Source organism: Eleutherodactylus coqui, chromosome 7 (genome assembly GCF_035609145.1).
Source record: "Eleutherodactylus coqui strain aEleCoq1 chromosome 7, aEleCoq1.hap1, whole genome shotgun sequence".
Taxonomy (NCBI): Eukaryota; Metazoa; Chordata; class Amphibia; order Anura; family Eleutherodactylidae; genus Eleutherodactylus; species Eleutherodactylus coqui.
The window spans coordinates 189,309,221-189,336,590 of NC_089843.1; the positions used below are offsets into that span (position 1 = coordinate 189,309,221).

The 27,370-nt window shown below is 43.6% G+C and overlaps 1 protein-coding gene across 4 annotated transcripts in view; it reads left to right on the top strand.

Annotated features, from left to right (window-relative positions):
- The window catches only part of PSD3 (pleckstrin and Sec7 domain containing 3), a 562,110-nt gene that overhangs the window by 446,026 nt on the left and 88,714 nt on the right, over positions 1 to 27,370 (top strand). For all 4 annotated transcript variants that reach the window (XM_066574143.1, XM_066574145.1, XM_066574146.1 and 1 more), the window contains one exon: positions 19,208 to 19,404. In XM_066574143.1, the coding sequence (XP_066430240.1) occupies positions 19,208 to 19,404 (197 nt within the window). The remainder of the gene's footprint in view (positions 1 to 19,207; positions 19,405 to 27,370) is intronic.

The window sequence follows — 27,370 nt, forward strand, 5'->3', positions numbered from 1 at the left end:
CCCCAGTAATAGGTAGCCCCCCCCAGTAATAAGTAGCCCCTCCCCCTAGTAATAACCAGCCCCCCCTGTAATAGGCAGCCCCTTCCCCTGTAATAGGCAGCCCCTTCCCCTGTAATAGGCAGCCCCTTCCCCTGTAATAGGCAGCCCCTTCCCCTGTAATAGGCAGCCCCTTCCCCTGTAATAGGCAGCCCCTTCCCCTGTAATATGCAGCCCCCAGTAGTAACCCGTCCCCCCCAGTAGTAACTAGCCCCCCCCCCAGTAATAGGCAGCCCCTTACCCTGTAATAAGTAGCCCCCCCCCCAGTAATAGGCAGCCCCCCAACCCATATACTTACCTCCTCCCTGCTGTCGCTCTGTCTGCTTGCCCTGACGTCAGCCCGGAACGCTTCCTCCTCGAGTCCTCTCCTGCGGAACTAATGAGCAGGGGACTCGGGGAAGAGAATCCTGGCTGCACAGACGTCAGTGTGTGCGCCGGGATCAGCGCGATTACCAGCGGGGAGCTGCGGCGCCCCCGTTGGTAATCGCTTCAGTGGTCAGCGGCGTCGGCACGCCGCAGGCCACATAGCACAAGGCAGCGGGCCTGACTCGGCCCGCGGGCCTTGTGTTTAGAGCAAAAGTTCCCGCCGCGGACCGGCGCTAAACACCCAACGGCCCGGCCCCGGTCCGCGGCCCGGTGGTTGGGGACCCCTGGTTTAGGGCATCGCTGAGCTGGTCAAACTTAGCTTCCTAAAGTTTAGTATTTTCGTAGCTCCCTGATAAAACTTCCTTTTGAAAGACAAGTCAAAATTTATTATATTATGGTCACAATTTCTCAGGTGCCCCCCGACCTGCACCCCTGTTATTCTGTCTGGTCTGTTGGTTAATATTAAATCCAAAATGGCTGTCCCTCTACTCTGGTCCTGTACAAGTTGAGTAAGGTAATTATTTATAGTAAATGATAGAAACTTGTTACCTTTATGAGATCCGTAGGTTTCGGCTTCCCAGTTTATCTCCGGATAGTTAAAGTCCCAAACAATATTTAAATAATTACCTAGTTGTGATTTGCTGCTTCATCCATTTGCCTCAGTAATAGATTTTCAGTAACTTCAGTTATATTTGGTGGCCAATAGGTCACCTCTGTGAGGATTTTATTATTGTTTTTTCCTCATGTATTTCTTACACATAGAGACTCCACATGTTCATCTCCCTCCCAATGTGTCCAAAAGCGCTTGAAGTATATTTGTGGCGCAGATGAATGAACACTGTTGTTCCAAATCTTTTGACAGTGATTTTTAGTGGTACTAAATTATCCATGTGCTAAATGTTCTAATTCAAATTTAAGGCACTGAGATGGTTTTTTCTATATTTTTTCTTTTGCAAATCTTTACAACTGCTTTGTTCTAAGAATTAAGTTGGATGGGGCACAAATGTTCATGTGATAGGGAGCTGTCAGAAGTTAAGTTAGGCTTTATTCACAATGCCTCCATGTCAGTGATCAGCTCAGTTTAGAATAAATTGGACCTGGCTTTGCTTGACCACATGCAGTAACTATCCAGCATTTTTAAGTATTGGTAGATAGGAGTTTGGCTCTTGGCCACGATGAGTGATGGCACTTGTCACAGTAGGGGAATTTCATGTCCGAGGTTCTGTCAGAACATTCTAGTGCTATGACACTGATCGGAAGTGTGAAAATGTTCAGGGACTTCACCTAGCATTCTCCTTTTAGTGAAGATACTGTACAAATGTTCACCCTAGGAAATAGCTCTTAGTGTACTCTGGACAAATGGAGCAAGTGAATTAGTTCTTATGTGCACTCAAAGAGCATTTGAAACATCTGTATGTGATGCATAGAGGCAATATCCACAGTTTGATGGGGAGGAATAAGGCTTTCAGTCCACCGCTGATTTTGTGAATATGCTGCTCAAACATTGTGTAGGTGGTCACTGTAATAATAATATACAATCACTGTCATTCACAATAGCTGGGTTGTGGGCGGCTGTTTCCAGATGATGGTTCAAATCTAATGTTCAAAATGTGCATTGTGTTTAACCTTTAGTCTACCAATGACTCAACAGCAATATAGTTGAAAATTATATATACAGTGGAATTGATTCAATGCAAAGGCATCCGATAACAAGACACACAGTTGGTCAAAAGACCTCCAGTAGGGTTAGGCTGCTTTCACATCTTCTTCAGGGGGTTCCCTTTTTTTTTTACTCTGGAGCAGGAAAGGAGAATTGAATGGCCGAATGGGTCCGTCTTATGACGGAACCGAAGAGCTCGGAACGGACCCCATTGACTAAAATAAGATTCATTCGATTTCTGTGCAGCTGTTTGGCTGGAAGAAAAAGCAGTGCATGAAGCATGATTTCTTCCAGTATTTTGTGTCAGATCTGCGGTGGAACTTCCGAACGAAGGATTCAGTGCAGATGTGAACCCGGCCTTATGCCTACAACATCATTTCTAATATTTACTGTTGAAATTATGTTAAATCATATTATTCATCAAGTTTGTCACATGTTATATTGATACCTGATTAACGTCTTACTGCAGTGTGCTGGGAGAGTAAGCAATAAGTGAGGAATCCCCTTATCAGTGGGGCTGACCATTTTATGTGGACAGCCCTGGGACTGACAAAGACCCCCAGGATACCCTGTTACTTGCAGTAAGGGCAGTCTCACATGAGCAGACTTGAATTTCAGATTCTGCGATCATTGTCCGCATGTATACATCTAGTGTGCACTTATCATTCACATGTTTCTGTTATTATACTACTCATGTAACCATTGTGGTGTGTCATTTCGCATTTGGTGTAACTCAAGATTTTATCTTTTCAAATTGTTCTCTACAACATAGAACAGTGTTTCCCAACTCCCGTCCTCATGGCACCCCAACAGGTCATGTTTTCAGGAGATCCTATAGTAAGAACATCTGTGGCAATGTCTGAGGCGCTGACAATAATTACATCACTTGTGCAACACTGAGGAAAACCTGAAGACATGACCTGTTGGGAGTCCTTGAGGACTGGAGGTGGGAAACACTGATAGATATTCAAGAGATTAAGAACACACGTTGGCCTCACTCAAGTGTACGTAATACCAGAGCCTTAGGGCGCTGCTAATGCTTCCTGTTTAGCTCCGATTGCCCGACTGGTTCACCATGTTCATCTTGGCAGTTAACAGTAAACCATGGGCACTAGTAGCATCCGCCAGCCCTAGTACTAGTGCCCTTAGGAGCAAAATTTAGCTCTTCAGCCTGTTTGTATAGTAATGATAAGAAGTTATAAGGTACTGTTTAAACTCCCACAGTCCAAATACAACAGTAGTTTGATTGGCCATTAGCTAACGTTGCTTTGTTTTAAAAAAAAAAACTCCCAAATCAAGTGTTTCCGTAACTTCCACTGAAGTGAATGGAAAGAGCTGCATAGATGTAGTTACCTCTCCATTCATTCTTTGCCTGGATGTGAACATCAACAATTGCCTCAACTGGGGGGGAATGAGGGGTTGGAGGACCCCTATTCTTGACTTAGATGTTTGTCTCATCTGGGACCTGTTCCTATCAGGCATTCATGGCGTATCCTGTGTCTGAGATGGCAATACTCCATTAAGCATTAATGGTATATCCACATGCTATGCCATAAATATCTAATACGATTGGGATTGTATAGGGGTAGTGATGCTGTTCTCTCCGCTCTACACTGTAGCAGCTTATAGCCCCTCGAATCATTGGCTCTGAAAGCCACAAGTAGGTACCGTCCTCTCTAGCTAGTGAAGAGGTCAGAAGGGGGAAGCTGTGCCATCAGCAGGTGGTGCCGCAGGTGCAGCAGCGAGGAGAGAGCAGCAGAGTGCAGTAGCCAGACAAAGGGCCACGACAGTCCAGTTCTTAAGTGGCAGAGACTGCTGCAAGGAGAGTCCCAAATGGGGCCAGAAGGCTGCTGGAGAGCCCAAGTTTGGTGTAAGCCGCGTATGGGTAGCTGACCAGAAATTGAAGCAGAGAAACCCCAAGGAGGACACAGGTACTGATAGCTGCTGCTGAATACCCTGCCCATTGGCAAGTACTGAGGGGCCTGAATAGCTGCGCCGTTTCAATGCGTCAAGAAGGTTGGGGCCACTGTGCCTGCCATAAAACTCAGATGTAGAGTAGCTGGAGTTGCTGTACGGCGACCTAGAGCATTGATGTGGTCTAGGGTCAAGCTTCCTGACTGTGCTTAGTTGTGCTTAGTTGCCCACAGGTTTGTGGTAGGGTATAGCAGAAAGCATGGAACTGCAACATTTAAGGAGACCTCCTGTTGTATAGAGATGTACCCAAGTATTATTGTACAAGTAATGTGTTATAAATCTGTGCGATGTTCGATCCAACATTTAAGTAGTTTGATGCCTCCAAAGGAGCGTAATTATCTAACCTTTGCTTCCATTCAGTAAGGTTTAGTTGTTCGGAAAAAAAAGGTGTTGCTTCCATCTGTCTCTTCCGTGCCATCACGTACCGTAAGAATAATAGGGAACCAGTGATTCCCATGTGCCAATTCCCAGTTGCCACATGCTCCATACATTGACCTGTCATCTTGATGGGTTTGAGTCTCGCCTCCTAAACCCACACCTATCAGGCATTTATGGAACCAGATTACTCCCTTCTTTTTTTTAGTATCCATTAGTTTATACCGTATTTGTCGCTTTATAAGACGCACTTTTTCCGCCTCCAAAGTGGGGGGGGGGGGAGTTCCTGCATCTTATAAAGCGAATGTGCCGTAAATTCGTTCCGATCGCCATTTTTAGCGCAATCGCGAATTTAACGCGCGGACGCGATTTATTTAGCACGACTGCGCATTAAATTCGCGATCGCACGAACAAATGTGTGATCAGTTAGAAGATTTCTCTCCTCCTGTCAAAAAAAAAAAAAATCATTACTCACCTCCCCCGGCATTCTGCGGCGCTGCTGCAGGCTGTCGCTCCCTCCTGGTCCCCGGCAGAGCATTGCTTTCTGGACGTGGGGCTTGAAATCCCCGCCTCCGGAAAGCTAATACTGTGATTGGCTAACACACGCCGTCAGCCAATCACAGCTATTCAATGACATCATTGAATGGCTGTAATTGGCTAACACACGTGCACCTTCAGCCAATCACAGCCATTCAATGATGTCATTGAATGGCTGTGATTGGCTGATGGCGTGTGTTAGCAAATCACAGTATTAGCTTTCTGGAGATGGGGATTTCAAGCCCTGCGTCCAGAAAGCAATGCTCTGCCGGGGACCAGGAGGGAGCGACAGCCTGCAGCAGCGCCGCAGAACGCCGGGGGAGGTGAGTAATGATTTTTTTCCCCTATTTTCCCGCTCTAAAACAGGGGTGCGTTTTATAGACCGGTGAGTCTTATAAGGCGAAAAATACGGTAGATAGACAATACTCAGATGAACTGAGGAAACCAGAAGTCTAGAAGACATTTAACACAAGGCCAAGTCTAGTTGATTTTGACTTCCTGCTAAATATACTGCTTGAGTGGCCTCCCGTAAAATCCGACCCTCATTAATCTCCATGTCAGAGATTGTGGTTGAATAAATAAGTAAATGTATTTGCATAATGATTGTCACTTGATTTTAATTGGCATTCTTGAACCAGTGGATATTTTAGCAATTACTGTATAGTTGAGATCACAGATCGTCCTCAGAAAATCCAAAGCTAAAATCTTAGCTGATAATTAGCTACATTACCAACCTAATATGAGAAATATTAGACTTGTTTCTTTTTTCAGCCTCTGGATTTAAATCAAAATGGTCCTGTTGACTAAAAGCTTCTTCAAACTACCGTGTTTGTGCAGATATTTGCGCACACAAAATCTGTGCACGCTAAACACAGAGAATAGAACCCATTCATTTCAATGGGTTTGTTCTCAAGAATGCGGAAAATGGTCGGACCCGCTCTATCTTTCTGCATTTGCTCCGCAAAGGCCCTATACGGGAAGCATGAAACACTGCTCAAAACACGGGGGAAAGAACATATCTGGACCTCATTAGGATAATTAGCCTTTTGATCCCCAGAACAGGTGTGTCGACATGTGAACTGACCCAGCGAGCACAAAAATTACAGTACTATGAGCAAACACTCGCAAATCTCACAAAATAAAAGCCTATTTCATGCGCTAATACGTTGTGCTGCAGCAAGTGTTTTTGCGTGCACGGTCATGTGAAGAAGCCCTTACAGCAAGCAGAGATCTTGGCTAGGAGGCATTGCAATAGCATTATTTATATAAATTTGGAAAACCACTTTAATGGCTCATGCACAGGACACACATGTAGATACTAATAGCTCTATTTCTCGGCGTAACAAAGAGCGTGAGCCCAATTCTTTTCTATGGACATTGTATGGAACATTGTTCATACGCAATATGGGCGGCGATTCATATGTAACCCTGCTGTGAAATAGCAGTCGTGCGCAGTACACTCACTGCCAGCATCTCACAGAATGGTAAAGGGCTGCGGGACACCCACAGCGCTTTACTCATAAGGGTGTGTGAATGAGCCCTAAGAGTCCCATACACTAGGAAACGTAATTATATATTGTTTTAAACTATTTACTGAAAAGGAATGCTTTTGTATGTCAGCGCTAAAGGGGTTAACCAAGGTTAGAAAATTATGGCCGCTATTTCCCAGAATCAGGACCACTCCTGTCCGTGTGTTGTTTCTGGTATAGCAGTTTCATTCCACTGAAGTGAATGAGCTAAGTGCAGGCAGTGGACAGGAATGACGCTGCTTTTGGAAAGTATTTTGCTAATCTTGGACAAACTTTTTAAGATATATTTTCATTCCTTGACCTGGTTAAAGAATACATAATGTTCATCTTTTCTATATAAAACAGTTGCCAGATGTGATTTAAAAATAAATACCATCCAGGGGCCCAGGAAGAGAACAGAGCTGTACAGCCTGAAAAAGCCGTAATGTCTTAGGCTGCCTGTTCACGGGCGAGTTTGAATTGCGTTCCCTGTAGCGATAATCCGGCCGCAGGGAACGCGGTGCTATGGAGAGTGCTTCCCCCTGTCCATGAGCGGAGAATTATTGTGATTCTCCGCTCGCGGCCAACAAATCGATTTGCCGCGATTCTCTGCGGTCAGCCTATCTGTCTGACTGGCGGAGATCTGTCTGTCGGCTCCTGCTCCAAGGCGGCGGAGATCTGCCGCAGGATACCGCAATGCCCGTGGACAGGCAGCCTATAGAGAACCTTAAATGACGGTTTATCACTTTTTATAATTCTAATGACAATATATAGTGGGAAGTGTGAAAAATGGCTATGTTAGGTGATTGTATGACTTGGAAACATTTGAAATAATATTATTAGGCAGGCTCGCTATGCAATGGGAGTGCTTCATTAATAGCCTTGCAGGGCTATAAGATAGGGGATTCAAAATCCTCTTGACAGGTGCAGTTTGTGGCAGTCTGTAGTCAGTTAATGCATATAGGGTGTTGGTGTGCCTATATGGTGTCCTTGGCCAGCAGAATACATAAATACTATATTGAGGGCATGTTTGGAATAGCAGGGGAAAATCTAAATGTCTTCTAGCCCTACAGGATGCATCCATATATCCAATAATATGATTTTGGGGTAACCTTTTCTGGGGAGAAAAAAAAAACGGAAATAATTTAAATCTTTATTTTTAGGATACAAGAATTTGAGGTTGTAAAAAAGTTATAACTCCAACCAGTTCAGCCTGTTACCACCCCCTCTACCCCCAATATTGACCCAGAGAAAGGCAAAAAACAACTATGAGGTAGATTCCAATTTTGGGAAAAAATTCCTTTCTAACTCCAGTCTGGCAATCGTAATAATCCCCGGATCACCGACCCTTCTGAAGTCATTAGTTACTATACATGTAATGTTGTAACACTCAAGAAAGGCATCCAGGCCCATCTTGAACTCTCCTAGTGAGTTCACCATCACCACGTCCTCAGACATAAAGTTTCATAGTCTCACTGCTGTAAGAGTAAAGAACCCAAACAGCAGGTTTGGGTACAGTGCATTAATGCTGGTTTCCCCGCAGAGACGATGAAGTATGGGACCATCATTCTGCTGGATAGGATGAAGTGAAGCGATCTGTAGACTAAGCAAACTTTTTCATTTTGTATACAATTGCTACTAAATTCGGCACTGTGACTTATGATTGCATGCTTCGGGGCTAATCTAGAAAAGATCCTGAATCTGTTGGTGAAAGAAAAGAAAAAGCCTCTTAGGGCACATTTTTTGCCACTTATCACGGCGCTCTTCCGCCATCTTGGCTTACCTGCTACTGTTCCAGTTGGTTACCATTCACATTCCTTCACCAGACGCCACATCTTCCCCATGTTACGATCGTCAGGGCAAACTAAGCACGGGGCCAACACAATCAGGACCAAAGAGTACACATACACGGGTTTCAGGCAACTGGCCCTGAACTACAGGGAGGATGACATGGCCCTACCTAAGCGGGGACATCGCCCCAATGAAGCGCAGCCCAGCGGTCTTCGTATCTCGGCCCTAGCTGCTCCTAGGAATTACGGCACCAGAACAGGACACATACACATGCCACATGACAGGGACAGAAGACTAGGACACACAGAGCCAGAAAACACAGCATACAGCAGCCAAAATGCAACCACTAATAGCAGATAGTAAACTGAATATAAAATACCAGTATTAGTTGACATTTTGATCAAAACGTCGAAGCTAGCGGACCACCTCACGGCTCCTGGCTATACTGCTAGTCCCTATACTAACCAGAAGTCCAGCGGCATCGGACACAAGTCACACAGCAAGCTGCAACAGGACAGAACAGAGCACAGGTCACACAGCAAGCTGCAACAGGACAGAACAGAGCACAGATCACACAGCAAGCTTCAACAGGACAGAACAGGGCATGGACTCTACCGGCACAGACTTCACCCAGAGCTCACATGCACACAGATGAAACGCTACAGCAAATCCAAGTGTCCTCATACAGGGGGAATAGACAGTCAGCCACCGTGCTGACATAGAGAACTGTGTCAGGGATCCACAAACTGACACACAGAGCGAGACATAAGACGTTTGGAGGCCGTACCTGTCAGGGGAAGGGAAAAGGGGAGCTGCATGTGCTGCAGACTAGGACTACAGGTGTCAAACCATCTTTAGGGAAGCAGAGAGACACAACAGACCTACATGCAAGCACAGACCTGAGTGGGAACAAGACAGATACATCCAAACAGTACAAGACCAGCAACAACTACTAACAGGAGCTGGGTTTATATGTGCTGCAGGCTAAAGGGGATTGGCTGCTGGAGAACACCACACCCAGCCAGCTCAATTAACCCTGACCTGTGGAGCTGTGCTGCTAAGAACCTTAATACTACAGATCCCAGCAGCACATGTAACACCCCATTGCACAATCTCTTACTTCTCCTATTAGGGCACACGCTAAAGGGCCAGTGCACGCTCTGCTAAATTGTCCCCAGTCTATCTACTGTCAGCCCCAGTTATATAAGACATGCTCTCATGCTTCATTTTGTATTAACCTGTAATAGAGAGGTGCTTGGGTCCTCTTCTGTAACTTCTTCTCCCTCGTGTGTCATATGGACACTTACAGAAATTTTCCTGTCAGATTCCGTACAGATCTGTAAGGAAAAGCAAGTCATGGCAAGTTCAACACAGCCCTGGTTTTACAGGCCATGTACATATGACTCTGCTGTGTGCATGAGCGCTAATGAAAAAACGTCAATCTACTATACTCAGTCACTTACAATATGTTTTCTTCCAAGAAATGTCTCCTGTTAAATAAATCATCCATTACAAATCATCTAAGTGTGTAATATATTTTGACAACATTGGTTTATTCAAACCATTTATTTAATCAAAATCAATATTACCCAAGCGACAAGCTTTTAATATAGACACTGATTTATTGAGAGGGATGGGAATATTTTTAGTAATATATCTCTTAATTAAGAAAGAACTGCAATTACAATGCCAGCTTCCATTCATTTAAATGAGAGCTGCACCTGCAGTTATGAACATCAGCCACCACACAGGGGTTGGAGCTGCAGCCTCCACTCTGACCCTAGTGTAAGCCGGTGGGTGCTACCTGGAAAACCCTTATAAGTTTTCTATGTATGTACTTTTTACCAGTTCTTCACACCATTTACAAGGATCCCAAGCAACGTTCCTGGCCCTTGGCTACATTGTAACTTCTCCCTAATTCAATTACTTTCAGTTAGCTTTGAGCATTTTAAAAAAATGCTTAATTGTTTTTGTAAAATTGTACCTGTTACCGTGCGGTAGAAGTAATTGAATCAAAAAGCTTTCTACTAAAAATTATTTTAGGATAGCTATGGACAGATAAGCCCTTAAATTGTCAAATCCTTTAACCCCTTGAGTGGCGGGTTTCCTACCACCCTGTCGTGCAGGGCAGGTTTTTTAAAATGGTCTAATCATTGAATTTCAACTAATTTTGCAGTTGCATCTCAAGAGCCATAACTTTTTCATTTTTCCATTGAGACGGCCATATGAGGGCTTGTTTTTTGCGGGACAAGTTGTGATTTTTTTAAACAGGGGGGAGGAAAAAAAAGAAATGGGGAAAAAAGGGGCCATGTCATTAAGGGGTTAAATAATGTATTAACTTCCTTCTCTGGGTCATTACGACGCATGGATACCACATGTGTGATTGTATTTTTGATTTTTTTACAAAGTAAAGGGAGACAAGTGTTTTTATAATTTTTTTTATAATTTTTTACCTTTTTTTTTTTTTAATTTTAACTTTTTTTTTTGGTCCCTTTAGGGGACTTCCACAGGGACCCATCAGGACCCCCTGATCAAATTCCAGGGGTCCGATGGTGACAGCCCTTTACATGCTGCAGTGACAGCCCTTTACATGCTGCAGTCACATAGACTGCCGCATGTAAAGGGTTAAAGGGGTTGTCCCGCGCCGAAACGTTTTTTTTTTTTTCAACACCCCCCCCCCGTTCGGCGCGAGACAACCCCGATGCAGGGGTTAAAAAAGAACACCGGACAGCGCTTACCTTAATCCCCGCGCTCCGGTGACTTCTTACTTACCCGGTGAAGATGGCCGCCGGGATCTTCTACCTCCGTGGACCGCAGCTCTTCTGTGCGGTCCATTGCCGATTCCAGCCTCCTGATTGGCTAGAATCGGCACGTGACGGGGCGGAGCTACACGGAGCTACACCGAGCCCCATTGAGAAGAGAAGAAGACCCGGACTGCGCAAGCGCGTCTAATTTGGCCATTAGACAGCGAAAATTAGACGGCAACCATGGAGACGAGGACGCTAGCAACGGAACAGGTAAGTGAATAACTTTTGATAACTTCTGTATGGCTCATAATTAATGCACAATTTACATTACAAAGTGCATTAATATGGCCATACAGAAGTGTATAGACCCACTTGCTGCCGCGGGACAACCCCTTTAACACAGCAGAGATCGGAGGTTTTCTCTGATCTTTGCTGTAAGAGCAGGTACCTAGCTGTCCTCTCACAGCCAAGCACCAAGCTCTCCCTGCCACAGAGACCATCGGCTTGCTTCTGACAAGCTGATGGTCTCTATGGCAACCTGTAAACAAAGCAGGAGATTGCCGGCATATCGGCAATATCTTCTGCTGGTTTTTCAAAGCCCTTGCTTTGTTCTCTGTGGGTCTGTGCAGGCAGAGCACACTGCCACAGCTTGTGGTATTGTGCTCTGCAGCTCCCATAGTGATACATAGCCCGGAAATCTTCCAGGCTATGTCGCTATGAGCAGTGGAGCTTCTCCCGGAAAATTTCCGGGCGTGCCACTCAAGAGGTTAAACTAAATTGTATGTGCTTCCTGCACACGGGCGGATTTACTTTGCGGAATCCAGAGCAGGCGTCCTCCTCCAGATTCCCCAGCAAATACCGCCCATAGCATGCAACGGAAAAGCGATTTTTTTTTTGCCTGTACACCACCAGAAATCAAGTTTGATTTTCCGCCCACGGAGAAAAAAATCGCAGCATGCTCTATTTTTTAGGCAGATTCCATTGAAGTGAAAGCCATCAGACACACGGCCCTTCTGCAATCATCATTGTGGAAAGGTTGCAGGATCCGCGTCATCGCCGAGCAATGGCGTGGCAAAATTTGTACTGCACATGAGCGCCAGCCATCCGCAGTACAGATTACAAAACTTCAGACAGGTATGCTGGGGTCACCGGCCGGGCACAGGCTCAGATTGCGCTGCGGTATCTGACCTGTTCGTGTGCTGGCAGCCTAAATCAAGGAAGCCCTGGCCTGGGGAGTAGGACCTGGAGAGCAGCCACACAAGTAGAGCCATGTCAGGTTATGTTGTGGTGGGGTAATGTTACTAGTTATATTCTTTGGTTGTTTTCCAAACTCTACTACAAAGCGATGGTTTCCATATTGCGTATTTAAGAAGGCCAATACTTTAATTCAGGCCTTCATCATAATAAATAAATCTTATTTGTAAAGTGCCAATTTATTCTGCAGCACTTTCAGATTTAATTTATTACCCCTCACCAAGCTGAGTACTCATTTTACCGACCTCAAAAGGAAGGAGTAAACCTTGAGTCGGCTGCCTGATCCATGCAGGGATTGAACTCACAACCTTAAAGGGGTTGTCCCGCGCCGAAATGGGTTTGTTTTTTTTCAACAGCCCCCCCGTTCGGCGCGAGACAAACCTGATGCAGGGACTTAAAAAAAACAACGCACAGCGCTTACCTGAATCCCCGCGCTCCGGTGACTTCTTACTTACCGGTTGAAGATGGCCGCCGGGATCTTCTCCCTCGGTGGACCGCAGGGCTTCTGTGCGGTCCATTGCCGATTCCAGCCTCCTGATTGGCTGGAATCGGCACGTGACGGGGCGGAGCTACACGGAGCCGCTCTCCGGCACGAGCGGCCCCATTCAGAAAAGAAGAAGACCGGACTGCGCAAGCGCTAGACGGCACTATGGAGACGAGGACGCCAGCAACGGAACAGGTAAGTGAATAACTTCTGATAACTTCTGTATGGCTCATAATTAATGCACAATGTACATTACAAAGTGCATTAATATGGCCATACAGAAGTGTATAGACCCACTTGCTTTCGCGGGACAACCCCTTTAAGGTTGTGAGCGAGAGCTTAGGACTGCATTTCTGCTGCCTTAACACTCTGCACCGCACTAGGCTCCTCACAATGCAGTATTGCGAGTTGCATCATTCATCACTTGGCATTGGCACAAACATATTTGGCCTATGAAAAGCATAGCTTAAACATAAATTATTGCAAATGGAAAACACGAATTACACAGGTCTACGATGAAAAAATTGTAGCATATTTAATTAGTGGGTTTAACAGTATTTTTTGTGCTGATTACGGTAAAAATCGTGGAAAAAGTCCATCACCCCTAGATAAGTCACAAATTTCACCTGAAATTTTCTTATTTTCAGGGTTTTTCAGGTTCGGTACGCGTACGACAACGAATCTAAACTGTCTGCTAGGCGTGACCTTGACTGCAGTCAGTGACTCAGTGTGGAGCCAGCCACTGTGGTGTACGCATCAAACAGTTTTGTGATACGGTATTTAGAAGAAATGGCTACTAGAAGATGTGTCAACTCTCCTAACTGTTTCTGTTATATTTGTGGGTCTTATACCGTCAAGAAGCAACAAAGGAACATTTCTAATTTTGTTCAGAAGGTGTATTTTGCATACTTTGGTATGAAATTAGGGGACCAAGATAAATCTTGGGCTCCCCATATAGTGTATTCTGTGTGTGTTGAAGAACTGAGCAATGGTTTCAAGGTAAGAAGAAATCATTTCGTTTTGGAGTACCCATGGTTTGGAGAGAGCCTAAAAATCACAGTGATGACTGTTATTTTTGTTCTTGTTCAGTGCAAGGTTTCAATTTAAAAAACAGGAAGGACATTTCATACCCAACCAACATACGTTCGGCTATTCGCCCTGTTCCTCACGGACCTGACTTGCCTATTCCTTCACCTCCGGATACCCTGGACAATATTTTAGACGATTTAGACCACATGTCACATAGTAGCAGCGATAATGATGACAGCTATGATCCAGGTACCAATGACCCTGAACTTTTCTCTCAATCAGACTTGAACGATTTAGTACGAGATCTGGGCCTACCAAAGGATTCAGCGGAAGTGTTAGGGTCTAGACTTAAAGAAAGACATATGTTAGCCTCCGGTGTTTCATTTTCATGGTACCGACTTAGAGAAAAGGAATTTGTCCCTTTTTTTACACAAGAGGGTGAACTAGTTTTCTGCAACAATGTACCCGGAATCATGGAAATGTTCAATATAACGTATGACCCAGAGGAATGGAGACTTTTCATAGATTCGTCAAAAAGGAGTTTGAAAGCCGTACTTCTTCACAATGGTAACCAATATGCTTCTGTGCCTGTTGGACACTCAGTCCATGTGAAAGAATGCTACGAAAATCTTGGGTTTGTTCTTAATAAGCTCAGCTACTCTGACCATAAATGGACCATTTGTGGGGATTTGAAAGTTATTTCCATGTTACTAGCTCAACAAAGTGGTTACACAAAGTTTCCATGTTTCCTCTGTGAATGGGATAGCTGTGACAGGAAACAACACTATGTCAAGCAGACCTGGCCAATCAGAAAGGCTCTTATTCCTGGAGTTAAAAATGTTATAAGACAAGGTTTAGTGGATCCTAAAAAGATCTTACTTCCATCACTTCATATCAAATTGGGACTAATGAAACAGTTTGTGAAAGCATTACACAAAGAAGGAGAGTGTTTCAAGTATCTTTGTGAACAGTTTCCAGGTCTATCAGATGCTAAGCTGAAAGAGGGAGTCTTTGTTGGGCCTGACATAAGAAAACTTTTAAAAGATGAAATCTTTGTCACTAAAATGGAAATGGAAGAAAAAAATGCCTGGAATTCATTTAAATTTGTTGTAACAGGCTTTCTTGGAAATAAAAAAGACCCAAACTACAAAACTTTAGTTGCTGAATTGTTACAAAACTACAAAATCTTGGGCTGCAACATGAGTGTCAAAGTCCAGTTCCTTCACTCACATCTGGACTTCTTTCCAGAAAATCTTGGGGCTGTAAGTGAGGAACAAGGAGAACGTTTCCATCAAGATCTAAAAGAAATGGAGCGCAGATACAAAGGTCGATGGAATGTAAACATGATGGCAGACTACTGTTGGATGTTAAAAAGGGAAAAATCACAAGAACACAGCCGAAAAAGTACCAAAAGAAGCTTTGATGGAAAAAGAAAACGTTTTTACAAAGACTTATAATAACTTTGCAACACATGTGTATCACTATTATGCTTATTTTAGCTATGTACTGTTGTTTTTTTTTTTGCTTTTACTTCATGTTAAAATAATAAAAACAAATAAAAAATTTCTGTTTTTTGTATTGTTTCCAAATACTTCAACTTTATTTTATAGGCAAGCCTTACGTGATAGAAAAAAACCCATGCCATTTTTGAAATCTGTGCAAAAAACTACATAAAGATGATTTAACAAAATCAAAGCAATTTTTAAAAAAGTTTTTTTTGCAAACCTGTGTTATTGGAGGTTCCATCACAGATTTGGCTCAAAATATCAGAAGAAAAAGAGCTGCAGGCGGAGCTTTTTTTTCCATCCAAAAGCTGAGCAGCTGGGCAGAAAGCGACATACCCCATTATAGTCAGGGTCCCCGTCGAACGATGTATAATTCCATCCAGTGACGGAGCCGTTCAGCTGCGGGGATTCCCCTTTCCTGCGCCCTGAATGGAGGAATGGAATGCCAGTGACTTAATTCATGTTGCAAGCTGCTGTCACCTGGCAAGCATTATTTTACCACATAAAGATCCTACATATTCCGGTAGCCAAGACATTTACATTTAAATATGTTCAGTAGACCGGAAGGCTATTGTTGTTGCATATAAATGATGTGTGTAATTAGTGAGTGGAGGCGGCTAAGAACATTCCTTGTTACTTGTACCATCTGAAATAAAGCCTGTAAGGGGAATTTTAATACATCTGAAGGAGCCTGTGTGGATATTATTGTATCTTGACGCCACGAGGAAAAACTGGTGGAGTCAAGATTGACAGTCGGGTGACACCCCGTGGACCTGATTGGTTGCAGAGCTGGATAGCCTGCAGGTCCTGGCAGCCCACTAAACTCATGCTGTAGCTGCAATCCAGGGAGCCCTGCACCTCTGTTCCTTCCCATTCCCAGCTGGAGGCGCGAATTTGGCCTGGTGAAACGCCCTCCCCACCGGGCGGGCAGAGGAAGGCACCCCACAGCAATCCAGGGAGGCCTGCACCTCCGTTCCTCCCCGGCCCCCGCTGGAGGCGCGCATTTGCTCAGGTGAAACCACCTCTACGCCGGCCGGCCAGAAGAAGGCACCCCACTCTGTGTTACAGCGTAGAGCGGGGTCGGCATGAGGGAGGCCACAGGGCTGTCAAACGGCTTTGCCGGTGGCGCCGCTGGGGGCCCTCCCCTCTCCCTTTCCTTCCCTCCACTTGGCATCAGCGAGAATACAGCGGCTGGGGTCCATGAAGTAACAGACGCCGTCCACCCACAGCAGCACTACAGCAGAGAGCCAGCAGCGGAGGTCATGACTTTCTGATATGTGCCCCCCGCACACTGCATTAGGAGAGCAAGCAGCCAAGAGCGGCGGGGGAGTCAGCGTTAGAGACACCGGGCCGCAAACAGCAAAAGGAGGAGGACAGCTGCGAGGCCGGGGGACAGGCGCTTAGCTGCTGTAACAGCGCTGCAGCTCAGCGGCGCCTAACACACCAAGCCCTCCTCACTGACTTACAACGGCGCTTCACCATCCACTTTACCACCTTCCAGGACCTTCGCTTCTTGAGCCAATCGGGAGCTAGAGGATGTGACAGAGGCGTTCCTCCTGTTAAACCCCTAGCTTCCGGTGACGTCAAGATACAAAAATACCGCCTGTGTGCCCCAAAGCTTGCAAATATCATTTTTCTGGTTAGCCAATAAAGGTGTCACCGCTATAATATTTGCCTTATTCAAGAGTATTTATCCATCCAATAAATTGATCTGGCTGACGCGGTATCACGCTATTCTTGCAGTACAAATGTATAGGATATAAGGTATAGCAGGAACAGCACGACTGCTGCATATACGTCTCATTCCAAGTGCTAAGTAATTAAGCAATTTACTGACAATCTCACCAGGGAACCACCAATAGTGACTGCATGACAGGCTTCTTGCACCAAGCATTATGCGCATATGGCTTAAATACCTTTCTTTTCTGCAGAGCTTTAATACATTTGTAACACTGTAAAGACCTTAATGAAACCTGTAACAATAATGAGGCTCTGTTAGAGCGGCTACAAACGAGCGTATACACAAATGCACTTGCCTTAGTGCAACGTAATTGAACTATGAACAAGGTCGATTTGACCTTGTGTCTGTGCATAGTACTGTACTTTTTGCGCACAAAGGGCCAGTTCACACATGTGCGCAACAAACCCTTTACGTCAAGTACATAGGAACTTAATATGTTAGACCGGAAAAAAAAAATATGTCCATTGAGTTTAGCCTATTCCACCCCTCTTCCCCAATGTTGATCCAGAGGAAGACAAGAAACACCAATGAGGTAGAAGCCAATTTTCCCCATTCAAGGGAAAAAATTTCTTCCCGGCTCCAATCTGCTAATTGGAATAATCCCCAGATCATCGACCCTTCTGAAGTAATCAGTGATATAACATGTAATATTGTAACGCCCAAGAAAGGCATCCAGAACCCTCCTAAACTGTTTTATCTTTCACAATCCCCGCGTCCTCAGGCAGAGAGTTCCATAGTCTCACTGCTCTTACAGTAAATAACCCCCTTTTGTGTAGAAACCTTCTTTGCTCTAAACATAGAGGACGCCCCCTTGTTACAGGGTTCTGTCTTGCAGAAACTAATGCACAGCAGATGGTTCAAAGTGATACCGTATTTTTTGGTTTATAAGAAGCACTTTTTCCCCCTCCAAAGCGGGGAGGGGGGTGGGTTTGCTGCGTCTTATAGAGCGAATGTGCAAAAAAATTTGTTCAGATCGCCATTTTTAGCGCGATCGTGAATTTAACGCGGGATCACTATTTAGTTAGCGCGATTGCGTGTTAAACTCGCGATCGCACGAACAAATGTGCAACCAGTCTCCTCCTTACTGCCGCCCATACATACCTGTGATTGGTCGTGAGCGTCGGCGGGTACCTCTGCTTCTCCCCGCCTCCACCAAATTGCTTCCTTCCTTCCCCTTGCTGCACAGATGCGGCGCTATGATATGGAGCGCCGGTTTTTCGGACCTCTGCTGCTCCCTCTGCTCTATCGCCCAGCACTAACCCTGCGCTATCCCTGGGTGAGTTCAAATTTTTTTTCCCCTATTTTCCCGCTCTAAAACGGGGGTGCGTCCTATAGACCGGTGCGTCTTATAGAACAGAAAATACGGTAATTGCCATTTTAAAAGGTTATTTAGCCTAATGGGGTCCAGATATGTTGTTTTTCTCGCAGTGTGTCACACATCCCCTTGTGTATAAAAATGAGATAAAATAGGTCAGCACTACCAAATGGAAATATATCCCAATAGAAATGTATAGGTGCACGTTAAACCATGGCTGCGACATACAGTAGAAGCAGAAACCAAAAATGGCAACAGCACGCAAAATAAATTTACTATAAGAGGTATACGTACCTATAATCAATACTCTAACCACATTAAATAATGCAAGGTTCTTGGTATATAATTCGATCGAATTACATTGGCCCATCTACCAACGTCCAGGTGACCAAGCTCAGGTGGGTCCTAACGTTAATAGCAGGTGGTAAATCTCAACCTGGGAAAGTTGGGTTCCTACCTCTCAGAATGCTTCTCTCTTGGGACATCCCCTTGTGTATTCACGCACCTCTCATGGACTTCTATGGGGGCATTTGCTGTGCAAAACACAGAAAGATAGAGCAGGACCAATTTTTTTGTGCAAACGAAAATGCGCAAATGTGAGTGAACCCATTGAAATCAATAAGAAAAGTTTGCGTAAATTCCCGGCGTATGTACACTGTGTGCAGGAGCCCTTATATTTGTTTGTGTAGGCTGCAGTCTGTGTGTTATAGGTGAGCCAACTGTCGGCATTGTGTACTATAGACACCACTGTTGTAATTCGCACTCTGCGTATGCTGGTAAGATTAAAGGCACAGCGACTGAGACAGTCAGACACAGAGAATTGCTGTACTGGATATTGCAGACTATAAATATATGTAAAACATGGATTATTTTTTGTCATCACAGAGATGATGTTGATGCGCTGAAGAAATCCCCATCAGACAGCAATGATGACAAATCTAATGGCATGGGATCCAAGAGTGTTAGTCGGATTGGAAGTAGCAGCAACCCGTTCCTGGACATCCCCCACGATCCCAACGCTGCGGTTTACAAGGCTGGTTTCCTTGCACGCAAAATCCATGCAGACATGGATGGGAAAAAAAGTAAGAAATGTAACGATGTCTTTAATTGTGTGCCTCGACCCCGCTCCTCTGTGACTTTCTAAAATATATATTTGCATATGTAATCAGGGCAGACTGGAAAATTGCTGCGCAAAGTGCCGACTATAAAATGAAATGCGGTATCTGCTGGTGCTGTTAGTGAGATCTTAATCATCGCACTTGTTCCTTGCATTCCCACAGTAAAATACAAACATCATCACTGCAGTAATAGGAAAATTTTATTTCCTGCAAAATGTAGGTAAATAGATTTTACTGACAAATATTATGTTAATGTCAGCAATAGATACGTTGTTTTAGCTGGCTCTGGAGCTTTAAAGACGTTTACTATGAGCTCTGTGTGGAGGAGATGCATTTCAGGCTTCACACCGGCGTTAGGGTCAGTTCAGGGTTTCCATCTTTCTGCTCCGTTTTTGGAGGAGAGAAACTGAAATAAAACAGGGGAAAAAAATCGTTTTTTTCCCCTATTAATTTCACTGGGGTTTTAAAAAATGGAGAGCAAACAGAAAGACTTCTGTTTGCTTCCATTCTGTCAGGTTTCCAGTTTTTGGACAGAAAAATAACGTTGCAGACTGCACTATTTTCCCGGTCAAAAAAAGAGAATGGAAGCAAATGTTTGCTTTCCGTTTTTTTTAAACGCTATTTTTCCCTTTTATATCAGTTTCTCTCCTCCAAAAGAGGAGAGAAACCATGAACTGACCCCAACACCAGTGTGAGAGCAGCCTGGCATAAGTGACATTTGCGCCTTTTATTAACACACTTTTTAAAGTAGATTGACCATGTGTGCTTCAGACAGAGTCGAACTTGTATGGAATAGTTTTCATATAAAAGTAATTTGCTCTCTATGCCTTGCTTATTGTGCTCTTCACGTGGACAGGAACAGAAGTTACTAGGACAAAGTTTGGATTACATTTGGACAAATTTACTGTTCAAAATATGACAGTTCTGGGGCGCAAATTGTGCCAGAAAACTGCCTTACACACTTTGTGACACATTTACTACATGTTTTTATACACTGTCGGACCGTTTTACCAACTCATAGGAAAAGGTATTTGGCCTAAATCGTACCCAAAATTGTGGCAAATTGTGCCAAAATGTTGGTGCAATTTTTGGTGTAAACTAAGTCACTAATAGGTGGTATAAAGGTAGACTAGACAGCAGGGCTGTGGAGTCTGAGTCAGATAGATCACCGAGGGAACCACTAACTAATAAATAAAATATAACCTTTAATAATAAAATTTAAAAATTTATTTCCATATGTATAAAAGGGCGTGATTAATTCTTTATAAGTAACGTGCCTGTCACGACCAATCGGCACTTTTCCAATGATATGATACCTTGAAACAGTTTTGTTAGATGAGAACACTTGTAGTGTACTTTACTAATACCATTAGGCTATATACACCTGAGGAGTATAAACCAGTGTATATGCTCTAATGGATATGATAGTACTCATATCACCATGTCATATGTCCCAATAAGGGTAGCAACAAAAGCGAGATATATATCCCTTATGGTGAAATGTTAGTAGAAATTTGTGTTTAGATATAACCTGCACGATTTCGTCAAATCAATTGTTCAAGGTATAGATTCATCTGGTATGTAATTGGTGGCTAAAGTGTACTGCTCACCATATACATACACTAGATTGCTGCTTAGTGCTTATTTGGATTTCCTTGAGAAAGCACTGAATAGTTATAACTCCATCAGTGGTAACCAGAAGTCATTGTTTAGACCAGGTGGAACCACCAAATTATAAGTTATAAGTAACTGGAAGAAGATCCAATAAAAAGGGCAGGACTGATTTATAGTCCTCAAACAATTGCCTAATGATTGGACTTCTAAATAGTGCTAGAACCCGTATAGATAGCACGCATAGAATCAGCGTCAGGGGCAGGACTGGTTTTACTGCGTCCAAAAACGCACCTGACACTAGATCTATTGATAAGCTGATTAGCCCACTTGGTAGTGTAGTAGTAAAGTGACCCCAGTGTTACTACAGTCACACTACTGATCACTTAGTCTAATGAACAATACCATCTACGCGTTTCAACAGCTTATAGCACATAAGCTGTATCATCAGGATGGTCTATTAGATTGCAATAGCAAAGTAGAGAGATTGCATCACAAATTTAGCAAAGTATTGCAGCAGTCATCGATGTATGAGACTGCACTGCAAATTTGTATACAGCCGGTCAGGCTGTTCACTTCGCTACCCGTTTACACAAGCTATGGTTGCAGTGCAGTCTCATACATCGATGACTGCTGCAATACTTTGGAATTATTTATGGAAATAAATTTTTACATTTTATTATTAAAGGTTATATTTTATTTATTAGTTAGTGGTTCCCTCGGTGATCTATTTATTCCTTTAGGGAATTTTTTTCTGTCTCGGTGACGAAGAGTCTGAGTCAGAGCCTATAGAAATGTACTGACTCCAACTTATAAAAAAATATATATTATAAATATGGTTTAATTAATTCAATGCAGAATTTAGGAAAGTTTTGACATGTCCAATATGTTCTGTTCATCCAAGCTCCTATTTATCAAAAACATGATCTGGAATGGAGGATGGAGCTTGATTATTTTATCATAATGATAATAAAAAGCTTGATGTTACCATGTTAATACAATAATTTCATCACTTAAAAAACATGAGTCCTACATGAAGGAGTCGCAGGTTCGGCTTACCAACTACACAGCCCTGCTAGACCATTTTAAAATTTGATAGATTTATCATCCAGCTGTGACAAATCTGGTGCATTTTAGGAAGGGATATCTAAGTTTGCACTGTCCAACTTTTAGACAGTATTAGAAAATAAGTCCCATTGTGTTTAGCTATTTTCATGGTACTTGTTGATTCATTGCTTTCTATATGGATTACATATGTTTTAAATGGATTGTCTTATCTGGGCAGCTCCTTTTCATAGAATCATAGAATGGTAGAGTTGGAAGGGACCTCCAGGGTCATCGACTTTGATTTACTCTATTAGATTATAAGGACATCATGGTGGAGAGCTCCAACTCGGGACCTCAATATATGAATTTGAGTTAAAGGGGTTGTCCCGCGGCAGCAAGTGGGTCTATACACTTCTGTATGGCCATATTAATGCACTTTGTAATATACATTGTGCATTAATTATGAGCCATACAGAAGTTATAAAAAGTTTTTTACTTACCTGCTCCGTTGCTGGCGTCCTCGTTCCCATGGAGCCGACTAATTTTCGCCCTCCGATGGCCAAATTAGCCGTGCTTGCGCAGTCCGGGTCTTCTGCTGTTCTCTATGGGGCTCCGTGTAGCTCCGTGTAGCTCCGCCCCGTCACGTGCCGATTCCAGCCAATCAGGAGGCTGGAATCGGCAATGGACCGCACAGAAGAGCTGCGGTCCACGGAGGTAGAGGATCCCGGCGGCCATCTTCACCGGTAAGTATAGAAGTCACCGGAGCGCCGGGATTCAGGTAAGCGCTGTGCTGTTCTTTTTTTCAGTCCCTGCATCGGGGTTGTCTCGCGCCGAACGGGGGGGGGGGGTTGAAAAAAAAAAAACCTGTTTCGGCGCGGGACAACCCCTTTAAGAACCCCTAGAAAGAAGCTTGAATACTGGAGGGAAAATTAACAACTGCATACAGCTTCCATAGCATTAACAAATGTTTGTTGAAGGTTAGTGAGAATCCAATACAATCAACTGATACTTGGTAAATTAATTCTGATGGGTTATCTGCTTCGGACAACCTGCTTAAAATAGAGATGTATGTAGAATCCAGTAGGGGAGACACACAACATATTGTATTTAGCTATAATACAGAATTAAAGGAATTTTCCAGGACTTTTCCATTAATCAATGACTTCCAGACATTCCAGATAGAGTAGCAGTGTTCAATGGCAAAACAGTGGTAGGTGTATGCAGTAAAGCCTTGCCCACCCACGATGGCCAATGATCACAGCATTTTGCCAGTAAAAGTGCAATATTACCAGCAAAATCATGCACCCACTGATCGCAATGGATGGGCCAATTTCGGTCCAGTGCAAAGCAGTAATACTGTAACTGCAATCAGTTACAGATCAAGTGCAAATCGATTAACACTTCACTAGAAGCATAGATACATAGAACACACAACTAAACAGAACCAGAATAAACAAACTCCACAGCAGAATGGCAATGGCTGAAAAACACAACAGGGAAGTTTAAAGTTCAAGTGTAGACAAATGCAGCTCCTCAAAATATTTCACCTAGGCCATATCAGATTACTTGACTTGCTTGTAATCTACTGATCCACAATCGCACAAAATACTTAGAACAGCATCCATAGAAATGCTGTCCCTAATGCTAGCTCTCCCTACGCCTTTCTGTAATCTCTACTTGAAATTTAACACTAGGAACCACAGCCCCTGAGTAATCCTCAATTGTGATTACTGGACTCCCTGTCTAAACCACTAACCCTGAGAAGAAAAGGGCACTAGGGCACAGACAAGAGGCTTAAAAGCAATGCAGAACTAAGAAGCAAATTAGACTGAAGCACCACAGGGAAACATAAGATAAAACACAGACTGGACTAGAAATAACCAAGGGACAAGATAGACTGGCCAGACTAGACTAGAACAAAGTATGTAGAACAAGGACAAGGAATACTGGATGAAACACTTTTTTTACACTTCTAATCTGCACCAAACTGCAGAAACCATGAATACTTAAAAGGGCTAGCCAATCAAATACTCCTCTCTGTAAACAGAATAGGTTGAGCAGTATGGTCAGCTGATCCCCTCCCCACAGGTCCATTGCGTGAACACTTTCATAGCAACTTCCTCAACAATAGACTAGGGAGCAAGAGATGATGATGCAGCAGGAGAGCTGCTGATCTTAGAGAACAATCATCCATCAGCAGCAATGTCACATCTCTAATCAGTAGATTGCATTGCATAGTGCCAGTAGTCTAACCGCTTGGTAGCTGAACTATTTTACACCTTACTGACCAAGCTATTTTTTAAACTTTTTTCACTATCGTATTGAAAGAGCCATAATTTTTTTTCTTTATTTTTGTCGACATAGCCATATGAAGGCTTGTTGTTTGTTTTTTTTGCACGACAAGTTGTATTTTTTTGAATGACACCACTTTGGGTTATGTTTAACATGTAAAACTTTTATACATTTTGACATGGTTAAAAAATTCCACCATTATTATGGGTTTTCTTCTATTGGCTCCCACTATGCAGTTAAAAAAAACATGACATTATTATCTGGATCAGCATAATTAGAGCGATACCAAGTGTATATCGTTTTTGTGTATTAGTCCAAATGCACACGGCCTGGTCGGATTCCGTGTGCGGGATCCCACAGCAGAATCATTGCCCGCCAGTGACCCCCCGCGTACCTGTTTAGATTGGTCTTCTGTGTACTGCGAATCTGCCGATCACGCAGAGCCGCGCCGATTTAAAAATTGACATTTTGGAATCGCCATGGGTCAGACGGCTTCCATTGACTGCAATGGAGGCCATCCATGGGATTCCCCGCACGAAAATAGAGAATGCTGCGATTCTTCCTTCGCGAGTGGAAATCGCAAGTGATTTCTGCTCGTTTGCATGGCAGAATCATTTTACATTGCATGCTATGGATGGGCATTGCTGTAAAAATCTGCAGACAGACGCCTGCCATGGATTCTGCAGCAAAAATCCACCTGTGTGCATTAGGTCTAACTACTTTTGCTCACTAAAAACACTTAAAAAATGATTAGCTGTAACTGCATTACGAAAGCCATAGCATTTGTATGTATGGGTCCATAAGGATTGCATTCAGTGGCCGTACTGTGTCATATGCTGCAGCTAATGGTCTGGAACAATTCACCAGTGCAGACATTTGGTTATGCCCACAGCAGAGTAACAACCACTTTGCATAAAGTGTGGTCCTGGTCATATTAATCTGTCCATAAGTCTGTAACATTTATGAAATGGACCAGCTAGCACTGTTGTACCAGTGTTTTATCTATTGTTGATCCGCTATAGTGAGTTGTAGGAGATAGCACATTGTATCCTTTAGAACTTCGCAGCCTGCCGTACAAGCATCAAGTACTGAAGAGCAATTTTCTGGAGGTTTGACATTCATATTATTCACCCAAAACTATGCAGTGAAGCAAGAACAAGCCAGAAAGCTTTTCTTCAATGTACGATAAATGAAAAAAGCTATTTTCAACTGACAGCTCTAAAAAATTAAATTAACTGTGGGCACTCACTAGAATTCATGGATGAATTCATCTAGATTATAATCAGTGACTGGTTCCTAAGGCTGTGCATTCAAATGATCCCTGGCCTTGTGAGCATGTGCCTAGTGCATGCATCTAAACTCCAGATCTCATTAACTTTGTCAGCGGCCTCGTGTTTTCCCCCTCGCTGTACTAGACAACTTGTTTTTGTAAATCTGTCCCATGCATTGGACATTTTAGTCTTGGAGTTAAAATCATTGCTGCCAAATGACAGATCTGTATCCCATCAGTGGAAACTAAAACTGGGCTGCAGATCATGCCGGAGATCAATCAGTGATTTGTCAATTTAAGCTATGGCATTGCCGTCCAAAAAGACAACCTCCCAGAGGCCAACCATGAATGACAGAAGAAGGCAGTCTGAAATCCCTAATGGATAGCCAGCTTGCGACTACAAACAACTTGATTAACTGTTTCAAGTAATATTAATATTTCAATTGATATGATTTAATCCAAAAGAAACTTGTGTTTAGGTAGAGATCCATCAACCTAGTTGATCCAAGCAGGGAAAGCCCAAATGACTCTTCTCGCTGCTCTTGGCTCGTTTTTAAACTAGTTTTCTCTGAAATGGTACAACATTTCAGAGTAAAACATTGCTGCTTCTAATGGGGGACCGGGTTATTTCATGTTGCATGTAGTTCAGATAGCACGAGCGTCCTGACTGGTTCCCTTTAAACATGAAAATAAAATGCCAAAAATCCTGCGCCACCGGTGGGATGATAAAATAGATGGGTGGGAGTCCTCTAAAATCTAGGAAGGCTCGTAGAAATACAAACCATTCTATGAATACCAACAGCCTGGCGTAAATGGTGCAATTTTCTTTCTTATTTCAATAAATCAGGAACATAGAGATATACAATGCAAAGTCACACAACATACATATTAGACAATGTGGTTATGCCACACGTTCAAGAGATAAACTCCTTTATCAAGCATAGTTTAGCAAATCAGTGTAAGCTTACTAAATCACTGAGGAATGGAAAAATAGGGGGACGGAGTATTCATTTCTGCCAAAAGGCGCGTGGGTGCTTGCTGACTAGTATGGCAGCGGGTCCCTTTAAGGCGGAATGCACACGGGCGTATTTGCGTTGTGGATTTACAAGCAGGCGTCCGCCTCCGGATTCTGCAGCAAATACTGCCCATAAACATGCTATTGAAATTCGCTTTTTCCTGTGCATGAGTGAAAATCAATTGTGAGTTTCCGCTCGCGGAGGGAAAATTACAGCCTGTTCTATTTCAGCTCGGACTCCGCGCAGACAGCTTCCATTGAAGTCAATGGAAGTCGTCCGATCCACGGCCCTTCCCCAATCATCAGTGCAGAAAGGTCACAGAATCTGCGGCATAATCTGTACTGCAAATGTGCACCAGTGCGCTGGCCGGCTTATCCGCATACAGATTATGAAGAATCCAGTACGCAGGGGTCACCGGCTGGGCACAGGGTCGGATTCTGCTACTGAATCCCACATGCAGAATCCGACCCAGCCGTGTGCATTCAGCCTTCATTTTACCCCTGGGCTAGTTATATGTTTATAATAATCGAAGCAAAGATTTTTTAGGCTGTGTTCAGGTTGCAACTAGGAGCCTCTGGGGGACCTCTTTCACTTTTGCATGAATAAAACAGTATGTAGTGCATTTCTTACCCTGCAAACAGCAAAACCTTGATGGAACCCCCAATATATAATAAGTGTATGGAGTCTGTTACTT